Genomic DNA, 11,304 nt, shown 5'->3' on the forward strand with positions numbered 1-11,304 from the left:
GTCTATATATATAAACAAATAAATGTTTGTCTGTGTGTCATTGATCTCCTTCTAAGTCACTGGAAATTTTTTGTGTGTTTTTGAGAGTCCCCGAATGGTTTAGATTCACTATTAGACCCAGTTGGTTCAACCCGGAGAGGTATTTTGAGATTTACGATAGACATTTTTGTTTTTTTTTTTTTTAATAATTAGTAAAAAATAGTATTTTAGATGTTTGCCATTAGTTACTCTGGTAGATGAGGTAAAATGATCCATTAAATCGTCACACGCTTATGGTTTTGAATAAAGAAATTACATCTTAAAACAAACATGAGAGTTAAATGTATAATTGTAGCCTGTAGCTATCATATAGGTTCTCAAAAACTACTTGACCGATTTTGTGAAAATTTCAAATTGTTCCTGGAGATATCAGGAAAGTACTTTGAACCACATTCGATTTATACCAAGTGCTGTACTGTGTTTAATTCTTGCTAGCAGGTAAGGGCCCCGGTCTAGAAATTTTCACATGGGCCCCTTATTATCAAGTTGCACCACTGAACAAATGTATACTACTTATAACAAATTATATGAACTAAGTATTAAATAATGAGCCCAGAGCCCCTTCGCATCACTCAGCCTCATACCCACACACATTATATGACTTTCGTACACTTTATAATTGCTGTAAAATGAAAATACACTATTATTTTATTTATTGTTGGAATTGACCTCAAGTTTATTTCAAATCATTATCTTTTCTCTATTATAAAACTCATGTAAAAAAATGTTTTTATTCTCAAAATAATGCCAGGAATATTTTTCAGCATTAGGTACTTACATAATAATATAATATAGACTATACAAATATCAAATAATAAATCAACAAAAATAATGTTTTCCCCTAATTCTAAGTGTGTAATCAATATATTGTTTCTAATCATCTATAACGGAACATGTATAAAAAAAGAAAAATATTTTTCATAATTTCATTGAAAAATTTCAAATTTAGAACCCTAAATATGACCACTGGCGGGCACATGGCGACTAACGTGTCATTATTTGTAACTATGTGCCTATGTTATTACTTATTAGTACCTAGTTATTATAGTCACATCTTAGCATCACTCCATAGTGGTGTTAAATATACTTGCATTGCTTTTCACATGACGTGTCATATTTTAATTTTATCAATTAACTTAACTTATGTAAAATATTAAAAATCTCATTAATAAAACAAGGTTATAGGCACTGCATAGGCGTGCGCAGTCCGTTGTGGCCGAGTGGGCCAATGATACTTGAAACAAATTATTTTAGGTGTTATACTGTTATCTATAAAATTACATTAATTTACTCACCGGTCATCACTCACTGTTAAATTTTTAATAATTTGACTCTTTTTGAGCTGTTTACGGACATGGTCAGTTTTCAGTTTTTTTAGTTTTTTTTTCTATAAATATCAATAAAGTTTTATCTGTTGGGCAAAAAGTGCAAAAATGTAATACAAGGCTCCTGATATATTGTTACAATAGCAGTTGAAAAATATTAAAAATATATAGGCACAATTTTTTTTTATAAGCATTTAAAGATCAAATTTTGACAAAATTTATCAAATTTTAATTTGAATGATTATTTTGTAGTTAAAAAATTTATAAAATGTTCAACTTTTGTATCTAAGAATTGAACATTTAGGACAAGATTCCGCGTAAGTAATTTATTCTGTTACCAAAAAATCTAAAAAATAAATTTACACAGTTTATTTTTATAGTCATTTTAGGTTCAAATTCGGACGAAATTACATATTAAAAACCAGAATAACTATTATAGTTATTTTGTTGTGTTTGTATAATATTATTCGTGGGTATACTTGAAACTTCTAAAGTATACTATTATGATAGTATCATAGTTTGTTTTTGATGTATAACGCGTTACCTATATAAGTACCTACTAGATACCTATTGTGATATGATTAATTTGAAATTTATCATAGGTAAATTTTTTTTTAATACCATAGACTACCTATATAATATTATGTCTTATACCTAAACTGACATACCGTCTCCGCTCAGAATCGTTTTTCTTATACAATGATATTATATCATTGAATTCAAATGTAATACCATCCATTATACAGAGACCCACTTGTAATCTACTGTACAGCAGAGCGACATCCACTTACTCACTTTTTTTTTTTAAAACTGTTGTATAGGTAAACTTTTATATTGCCTAGCATTAAACAAATAAAAATATTATCATGTTTAAATGTAGGTATTTATTTACTTAGGGTACCTACTTAATAATATAAACATTAAATACAAAATAACAACAACATAAGAAGTACAAGTAGATATAGGTAGTATTAAGTACCTATGTAATTGTTTTTCTTTATTTTAGTCTTCCGGTTTACAAATACAATATAAGTGTGTAACACACTGTGTGTTAAATGTTAATGCTATAATGATATATGCATACTATAATAGTTAGGATATAATGATAAAGGATGTCATTTAATAAAAATATTAAACATAAAAATATATGCCTATATCGCTACCCTTGTAAAAGTTTTTTCACCTAAACACGAATCCATAATTTATGGTTTATACTTTATTTGTTAACTTTTTGGGTATTTCATTCTCTGTATCTATTCTAGGTATGCGTACAAAATAATCACAAGTTGCAGTTTTAACAAAACCCTTATGTTCTTTAGACTTTGAATAATCATTGTAAAATATGTAAAATGCATTATAATGTGGCATAATCTTACTGCAACTCAGATCATAAAACCTATCCACCCATTTTTGAATTTCTTTCGCATGCTTCTCCTTGTCTCCGCTTTCCTCATATTTTTTGACAAGACGTTTCATTTGACCAGTCACACTTCTTGAAAAAATACCTCTTTTTGCTTTTTTTCCTATGTTAAATAAATATTTAAAAAAATTATAGTACACTTTAACACCAAATTGAAGAAAATACTGCCCAATTGTTTCGCATAGAACTTCGGGTACAAATGATAATTTAGGCTTAAGTAAATCACATTTTAATTGTATCGGCTTTTTTTCGTTGTTTTTGTAATAATGTGTTAAAAATTCATTATAATCCAATGAGTCAAGACAATTATGGATTCTAGGTGGTTTTTTTTTATGCCTTTTTTTCTTTTTTTTACCTGCATTTACGCGGGTTTTTAGACCTTTTCCTTCTTCAGATTTAAAATACCGATTAGCTACTTTTATAAATATTTTTTGTCGATAAAAGTCTTCGAGTGTTTCACAAAGTCCTTCCGTTTCTTTATTTTTCTTATCTGTAATTTTCTTTTTTTTTTTCGCTGCTTTAGCCGCTCCCCATTTTATTCCTGCGATTTCAGCAAATATTGATGTCAAAACCTGGATTTAAAAATGTAAAATTACATGTTAAAATATAAAATACCTACCTATAATTATTTAGGGGCACGACGACTAGGTACTAGATTTTAAGGAATATTCCATTGGCAACTTATTATTTGGCATCTACTTCGTTGGGCATATCGTTAAAGTCATAGGTGGTACTTGGTTTACGATTGTCGGAGGGGGGAGGCAACAATTAATCACAATTTACTGACCTATTTTAAATGATAAGTTTGCCCTCTCAATATTTATTCTGGGGAGGGACAACTGCCCCCTCGTGATCCCCCTTCAAAAAAAATGTAATTTATGTACTATGAGTAATCTGGGGTGACGGATGTACGCAGAAAGAAGTTTAGAGGGGGGTATTTGAAAACCAATCCACTTTTCCAAATCCGCAATAGCGATGACAAAATAAAGGTACCGCCTGTTTTACATAAAAAATATGGGCAATATCCCCACCATCATCCCAAGCCGTATGACCTGACTTGACTCTACAGATTTTATTTGTAAATCCCCACCCTCATATCTTATTTTTGATAAGTGAATATAAATTACGCATTTCGTTGAATATTACAATCGGTTATTAACGCATTTGGAGGAGGATAATTACAGTTATCATTCATATCCGCCAGATGTTATTCGTCCGCTACGCGTAGTTATTTGAAAACTCCACCCAACTTCTGCACATGAAGACATCATTGCCGGCCTTTCAGAATTGGGACACCACGTTACCAACATATACAACATAAAACGTTTTCCGGACAAAACGCCCTTGCACTTTTCTTCGTTGACATCCAAAAATCTAACAATAACTCGGACAGCATATTATACAAGATTGAGTTCCTCATCAACTCAAAAATTGTTGTTGATAAACCACATCCACAAAAAAAGCCTACCACAGTGCTATTCATACCAGTCTTACGGACATACTCGGAAACACTGTTACCATGATCCACAATGCGTAATATGTGGCGAAAACCACTTCTCAGATTTCTGTACCAAGCCACGTGACTCTCCAGCCAGATGTGCTCTATGAAATGGTAGCCAAACCGCCAATTACAAAGGTTGCCCTCTCACTATAAAAAACCTTAACTTTTTAATCGTCCAATTAGGCGAGATCCTCCCATACTTATTCATACGCCTGGAAAGTGAAAACAATACTACTAAGCCCTCTTTTGGTACTTATCGACCATGCTCAAATCACTTCCTCTGGTCAAAATTATTCTCAACTTTCTTCAAGTATTGGAATATTTTTAACATCATTAGTCATTTATATCCGAATTCTCGAGTATCATACAAACTCCTCCTTTCCCTTTTTGGCCTTCTTACTTCATTATTAAGTAATTCCCAATTATAAATAAATTAAATATTTCTACTCGTTGTTACTACACATTATCAAATCATTTACTATCTTGTGCATTATCTAACTATTCATATTCTGTGCCCTCTTATATTTTGTTTGTTCATATTCTATTCCAATATTTATATGGACCTTATATTCTATCATTGTATGTTCAAACTATTGTATGTAATGTTGTTGATATTATTAATGCTTATTGTTCATATAATTGTTGAGCTGTCATAAGTTATTAGTAGAAGCTAAATAAATAAAAAAAAACATAGACATGTGGTAAATACACTAATTAGCGTTTGATCAATTGTTTGTTCAATCATTTTCATGTGGCTGTTTTAATATTTTAAACTGGGGATTTTTTTTTCCGATGATTTTTATTCTGCAATTCAAAAATCACCTATACATAAGTTCCAAGGAATACTTTTTTTTGTATTATAATACATAAAGATACTTGCAAAGTTAAGTAGGTAGGTAGTAGGTACCAAAAAGTTGAGCACTTTTTACTAAGGATCAAAATGCCGAATAATTTCTGGAAAAATTCGGGAAAATTTCGGAAAAAAACCGTTTTTTTCCCAGAGCCTCAAAAAACGTGGAAAAATAAAATTGGAGAATATTAAATTAATACATTTCCGAAAAAAACCGAATTTTTGGAAAATTAAAAAATTGTATTTAAGCTAAAAAATTAAAATATTGTATGTAAAAAAAAAAACCATTTTAAAATAGATAAGGAAACCTGTCATTGTTATTTCACATTTGCCAATACGGTTATCAATGTATTATTGCATTAAAATTTAAAATTAAACTATTAAAAATATTAATACAGATATTTAAAAATTAAATAATATTAATAAATAATAACTAATAAGAAATAACTACACAATTAATAGTTAGTAGGTACTTTAGTAGTTAATGTTACATATTATAATTATTTATAAATCAAGTATAGAATCCTCTAGATTTATCCACTACAGACTTTAAGTTAGGTATGGTATATATACCTAATATGCATAAGCGTGCGCACAAGGGGTGCCAGGTGGGCCGTGGCCCACCCTGCGAGACATACCGAAATTTGTAGTACATGATCTAAACATCACGGTTTTTGATTTTTTAAATCATAAAACATTAAATATAGGTAGGTGAAAAATTGATACTCAATGATAATAAATAATAATTAATTAAATGTCTTTAAAAATAAAATTGATAACATATTACCATCAAAGATTGAAAAATTGTATTTATTTTAAATTTAAAACTGTTGACAGTTAAAATATTTCTAATTTAATTTTTAAAAAATATGTTCCTGTTTTTTTATCATAATATAAATTATTTGTGCCTTAAATAGTGGGTGATTATGAGTAAGCAAATTAAAGTATGTAACATTTTAATTATTTCTTCCATCAGAATTCAGGACTTCTGGTTTCTTAATTTTTATTGACTTGGCCCACCCTGCCACAAATGTCTGCGCACGCCTATGCTAATATGTATGTAATATGATTATCAACTATCGCTATTTATTATATTGTTTCCACGATAGATTACTTTTAAAGTTCTTTAGAAAAAAAACATTTTTTCATTCAATTTTCCAAAACCTTTTTTTTTGTTGAAATTTTGATCCCTATTTTTTACTATTAATTGTTACTATTAAGTGGAAGTCTATAATGACTAAACATTGTTAGTTTAGCTTGTGAAATGTTAAAAACCCCGTTTGCGTGCGAGCGAATACCACTTGCTTGACATCTAATTTCTTGATAAATATCACTAGGTAACAGAATAAAAAAACTGGGGGCCGCTTTATCTGCTAGGTTCATTATATTATATATTAGCTACCTACCTATATATAATTTGAAACACAAATAAATAGGTATGTAGTGCATTTTAAATAAAACATTTTTTTTCCTTATGGCTTATATTAGGTATATATACTATTCAGTTTACTTTTGTTGGTAAATGATATCGAAAAAATAAAAACAATATTTCACAGTCAAAAATCGAAGTTCTATTCTATATATGGTAAAAATTTAATTAAACAATTTAAACTATACTACTATGACAGTACCTAAGTCGTTTTTCTATGTAATTATTTACATAATATATTAATAACGCAACATTATTCATTTTTGCTCACAAGTCTTGGATAATAAATTATAATTTGTTTAATTAAATCATCATTTTATTTAGGAGTTGGGACTGCTTTTGACTATTACTTTTTATAATATAATATTTTTATACCATATAAAACCTTATTTACAGCTGATTCACGATAGCTCGATTAATTTCTTGCCCCTTGAGTAGCTTATATCAATTTGCACTTATTAGTTGAAGTAGGTACTACATAATATAAATATTTATAACTCGAAACATTTTTAAGTCTAATTTATTTTTATACCCATTGAGATTCCATTTATCGAGACTCGACTGTAATATGTTTTTATTCGAATAAAAAATATACTGCTATCCAAATAAAAAAATAGATACTTACCAATGTTATTAGTAGATGTTTTAATTTTATACTGAGGAACATTTAAATTGTATTAAAAAAAAATGTAATTTAATAAGCTGAACGTATGAGCATTACATTAAACACCTACCCATAGGTAAATAAGGTAGTAAGTTATTTATTGCCAATGACGTTAGTAAAATATTTTGATTAAAAAAGGAATATTGATATTAAAATATCAAGAAATAAAAATTCCACTTGTTTAAATACCTACCTAATAACAAATTCATTATTTTAATTAAAATTAATATTTATCAACATTTGGGTAAACACTCACATGCATATACAATATACATTATACTATATACATTATACCTATAGGTGTGTATAAAAACGCAAATACTATAATATATGATATACTATAGGTAGGTACTATAGTCTATGTTATATAATAGTACATACTACAAACTATTATAGTAGGTTGATAATATTACCTATTACAAATTTTAAATACCTACCCTATATTATGAAAATAATATAATTGAAGACTCAATATTATTATCCTCAACTAACTGCGTGTTTAAGATGTTTGTTGTGGTACCTATCATTGATTTTTTGCACTAAGTAGTAGGTACCTATACATAAGTTAATTTATATTTTATTTTATGCTGTCAACATTTTAGAGTCTGTGAATGGAACGAAAAATGTGTCGATTTTACAATGATGTGTGCGTGTTTTTTTTTTTGTGTCTGTCATCGTCTTTTGGGGTAGTTAAAATGCTTTGGTTTTCTACTTCAGCATCTTTTCTGGTTGAAAAGTGAATCTATACCTAAGTTAGTAATTTGGGTGGTCAAAAGTAAAAATGTCTAGTAGCTAGTAGTTTTAAAAACGTTAAAAAAAATGTAATAAAAACTGGTATTTTTAAGCAAAACCATGGTGCAGTGTTTGAAAAAAACAATATTGGTTTTGGCTAACTCAAACCTAATAAGTAATAACCGTAGATATTAGATACTTTAAATTTTCATCAAATGTTTGTACGAAAACTTGAAAATGAAAATTTTAATTTAATACAATATAGGATCCTCATAAGTTGTTATTATAGTGTAAAAAAAAGTTGAGCGTATAAATCCACAATACATTTTAAGCGTCTGAAGTTTGAATTTTAAAGAAATTAATAAATCACGAATATTTGAAAATTATTTTGTACCTAGTTAGAAATTCATAAAAAAAACTTCTTTTCATATCTAAAAGATTATACAATATTGAACACAATTACATAAGATTATAATAAATTACGATTTCTCAACAAACGGTTTTCTTATTTTTTTGTAAATTTATGTATTACACATAGGTACTTACTTGAAATGTTTAAAAAATATTTATCTTATAATTTTTTTATAAAGGATTACATTTTAATAGTGTTTGAAGTATAAAAACTTTAAACTTTGAACAAATATTAGGTAATGATGGTTATTTTATAATAATTTATCAATTATTATTAATTATATAGACCAAGAGTAAGTGAGTACTAGGTATTAGGTATAATCATTGATATTGATGGAATATGAGTTCTGTGGTTTTGTTTTGCGGTATTTAATTTTTTTTTGATTATCGCTTTCCGTTATAATTAGGTTTACAAATTTCATCCGTTTATTGTGTCAATTATAACGTTATAATCATAACGTTATCATAACATTAAACATTTGCAAGCTCTGATAAATATACCACGCAGTTATGAATTATGAAGGTAGTTTATGACAATTATATGTAAATATATAATTAATTAAAAAAAAAAAAACAAAATTTATGAAAATACTAAAATATTTCACAATTTTGAATTTCAAGAAATATGAAATGTAACAATAAAATTATAAATATGTATCTACCCTTAGCATTGTTTTTTGTTTGATGAAAAAATTGTAATTTTATTCTAAACTTTTATTTTGATTTCCTGAACATTTGCTTGTTCCGGCGAGGAAATAAATTTGAGTGGACTGTAGTTTTTTGTATTTTTGGTATGTTCAATGTAGAAGAAATATTATAATTTATTAATAAAGGTACCGCGACAGTAACCAAATATAATAATTTATATTAGGTTTAAATCGTAGTAATAATGTGTATGAAGTCCATATGTGCAAGTCTGCCCTGGGTAGGTCTTGCTGCAGAAAGCTCCGTTGAACACGCACTGACTAGATTTAGTGCTCCGCACTCGTATTTATAGCTTGGTTTCGCCCGCTGCGTTGACTGCTGCGCCGTCTACTGCGTTTTGCCCTCGTAGGTCCGTATGCGATGCGGCCGGTCTCGTGTTCTGTGACAGACCGGCGGGCGCCCGCCAGTCCAGCGCCAGCCCAGTCAGCCACAGAACACGACACCGACGCGGCAGCCTATTTATTCATTTTCACCGAATACGTGGGTCATCTAAACCGATTCGTTTTGAGCAATTCGTAACTGTACATTATTGCAACCGGTGTCCCTTGTGACCGAACCGGTCTGACCCGCGCTTTGCATAATATAATATATTAAATATATAGATCCGGCCGATACAGTCGTACGCCTCCCGACGTCAAACGCGCTTGGTGCAGCGTTTTATTCGTGACTATCGGCTCACGATAGTGCCGACCGACTGTATTCCGAATCTCATCATATTATGCACAAACAAATAGTTGGCTGACTGCCCAGTGTGATATCATTTTTAAATAACTATACTACCCTTAAGAAAGATTATGATGACATCGGAAAATACTTCGCGTGGCCCGAACATTTGCTTTTTTGAATTACTTACCTATATGGTTTTATTGTACTGCTGACAATGCGATATCTCATCCAATTTTAAATTACATTTTGATACTTGTTTGGATATCTTTTACCATTCTATGAAATTAATAAAACCTATTTTGCGTAAAAATTCCCATTTTTTTTTTTTTTTTGATTTTCCCGACGCTTTTGAAATCATCTGGGAATTTTAGCCTCTTATTTTTACCTCCCCATTCACCAAGTAGATTCACTTTCCCACCAGAAGTGATTTAAGATAACAACATTGGAACAAATGTTTTGTGGAACAAAAAGTAGCGACCCATATAAAATCCTGTTCGCAGTTATCACTACCACAATAAGTGATAACCGGTAAACTTTTTAACTAATATTTTTGTATCATAATCATAATATTAGGTATATTCATATTATTTTCATACAAATTTCTATGTTGAATCTTGAATCACATCGTTATGGTTCTTTTGCGTTTTTATATTATTAATTTTCAGTTCTCATAAAATGTTTGTGTTTTATAGTGCAGTTCATTGAAATATAACAAAACGTAGGTAGGTACTTAGTTTAAACATTGAAGAACTCTGAGTTGTTCAATTGTTAACATCTAATTTGCTACTTCTATTCAATGGCTAAGTATTTCAGTACTATTTATCTTTCAATTGGCTTAAAACCAATTACAGTACCAAACCGTGTTTATACGTTATTGAAATGTAAGTATAGTTCAAACCCAGAACAATGCCATAGCAACTATGACAACCAAAACAAGAATGATTTAATAGAAATTAAGCGTCAGCGTCTGTTGAAAATAGCCATTATAGGTGTACCAAATGCCGGAAAGAGTTCTATAATCAATTCTATTGTCCAGAGAAATGTAAGTACTGTCAAAATGAATAGGTATAAATGTGTGTTATAAACTTATAATACACAAGTGTTCGGAAACTTATTTAGATAAATTTAGTTAATAAACTCAAAATCATATTATACCTGATAATTTGTACAACTGTGTTTTGTAGATATGTCCCTATTCTTGTAAAGTTCACACTACAAGATCTAGTGTCCGTGCAGTACGAAGTGTGGACGATACGCAATTAGTGTTTTTAGACACTCCTGGTCTTGTAGACTCTACAGAAATTGCAAAGTAATCATCGTTTTTTAAATGAAAACACTACTATTACAAACTATTAACTAATCATATTACCATACATGCCTTACCATTGCTATAGGTATAATTTAGAAAGGACATTTGCTAATGACTCAGTAAACTCAATCGAAGAAGCAGATATAATTGGTGTTATTCATGATGTGTCCAATCGGTACACAAGGAACCATTTAGATCCCAAAGTTTTGAGGCTTTTACATCTTTATCCTAACAAAGATTCATTTCTAGTACT

At 29.4% G+C, this 11,304-nt stretch overlaps 1 protein-coding gene across 2 annotated transcripts; it reads right to left on the reverse strand.

Moving 5' to 3' along the window:
• Window positions 1-2,333: 2,333 nt before the first annotated feature.
• LOC107882937 lies at window positions 2,334-7,320 on the reverse strand. Of its 2 annotated transcripts, XM_029487894.1 has the most exons (3): window positions 7,190-7,320; window positions 3,140-3,356; window positions 2,334-2,887 (listed from the first exon to the last, which is right to left on the reverse strand). In XM_029487894.1, the coding sequence occupies exons 1-3, from the start codon at window positions 7,229-7,231 to the stop codon at window positions 2,574-2,576; spliced, it is 573 nt and encodes a 190-aa protein (XP_029343754.1). In that variant the 5' UTR covers window positions 7,232-7,320; the 3' UTR covers window positions 2,334-2,573. The 2 variants fall into 2 exon arrangements, with proteins under 2 accessions (XP_029343754.1, XP_016657579.1); XM_016802090.2 differs by having other exon boundaries at window positions 2,334-3,356.
• Between the last annotated feature and the right edge of the window lie 3,984 nt (window positions 7,321-11,304).

The sequence above is a fragment of the Acyrthosiphon pisum genome, chromosome A1, assembly GCF_005508785.2.
Source record: "Acyrthosiphon pisum isolate AL4f chromosome A1, pea_aphid_22Mar2018_4r6ur, whole genome shotgun sequence".
NCBI lineage: Eukaryota > Metazoa > Arthropoda > Insecta > Hemiptera > Aphididae > Acyrthosiphon > Acyrthosiphon pisum.